This window comes from Phytophthora parasitica (genome assembly GCF_000247585.1).
Source record: "Phytophthora parasitica INRA-310 unplaced genomic scaffold supercont2.360, whole genome shotgun sequence".
NCBI classification, from domain to species: domain Eukaryota; phylum Oomycota; class Peronosporomycetes; order Peronosporales; family Peronosporaceae; genus Phytophthora; species Phytophthora nicotianae.
The window spans coordinates 7,128-7,786 of NW_008649346.1; the positions used below are offsets into that span (position 1 = coordinate 7,128).

Genomic DNA, 659 nt, shown 5'->3' on the forward strand with positions numbered 1-659 from the left:
GGCGCCTCTGCGGTAGTCAGCAGACCGAACGAAAATCGAGACAAACTGCAGACGTTCTTCAACTCGGCGATGGAACGCTTCTTGAAGAAGCTGTGCGCCGCACAGGGGACGCCAACAACGCCCCGGGTGAGAAGAACGGAGCCGCAGGACGTCGACATGGAGTCGGTAGAGTCTGACCACGGAGAATACGACCCGGACGATCTGGATCGATCCGTCTCTCGTCAAGCGACGGTAGCCACTGCTGCTACAACGACTGGATTACCAGCGATCACCCCTCGCATTCGTGTGTCTGCTATACCGGAACTCAAAGGGTTCTTGGGGAAGGATGACGACGAGGATCGCGCCCGGGCCTGGATCGGCAAGAAAAAAGACCCGGCGACAGGCAAAGCCCCTACGCGCGCGGGACGGCATCGTACGGGAAATACTTCGTTACCGGTTCGTTGGGCCGTGGATTAGCGGTATGTGAATTCCGAAACCGAAATCCCCAAATTCGGTTGCCAAAGTCGAAGAATAGTTTGACCGCATGGAGGGCTGTCGTTTTTTTCTCTCTACGCTAGGCCTCGCACCAGGCTATCATCAAATAACGGTGGAGCCATAGAATCGCAAGTATGCGGCGTTTAGGACTGAGCCGCAGGCGTATCAATGGTACGTCGCGCCCA

The 659-nt window shown here is 56.6% G+C and overlaps 1 protein-coding gene across 1 annotated transcript; it reads left to right on the forward strand.

The window, feature by feature from the left end:
* Window positions 1-69: 69 nt before the first annotated feature.
* Window positions 70-456, forward strand: PPTG_20172 (hypothetical protein; the record flags this gene model as incomplete). Its single annotated transcript, XM_008918896.1, has 1 exon — window positions 70-456. One exon carries the CDS (start codon window positions 70-72, stop codon window positions 454-456), a length of 387 nt encoding a protein of 128 aa, XP_008917144.1.
* Between the last annotated feature and the right edge of the window lie 203 nt (window positions 457-659).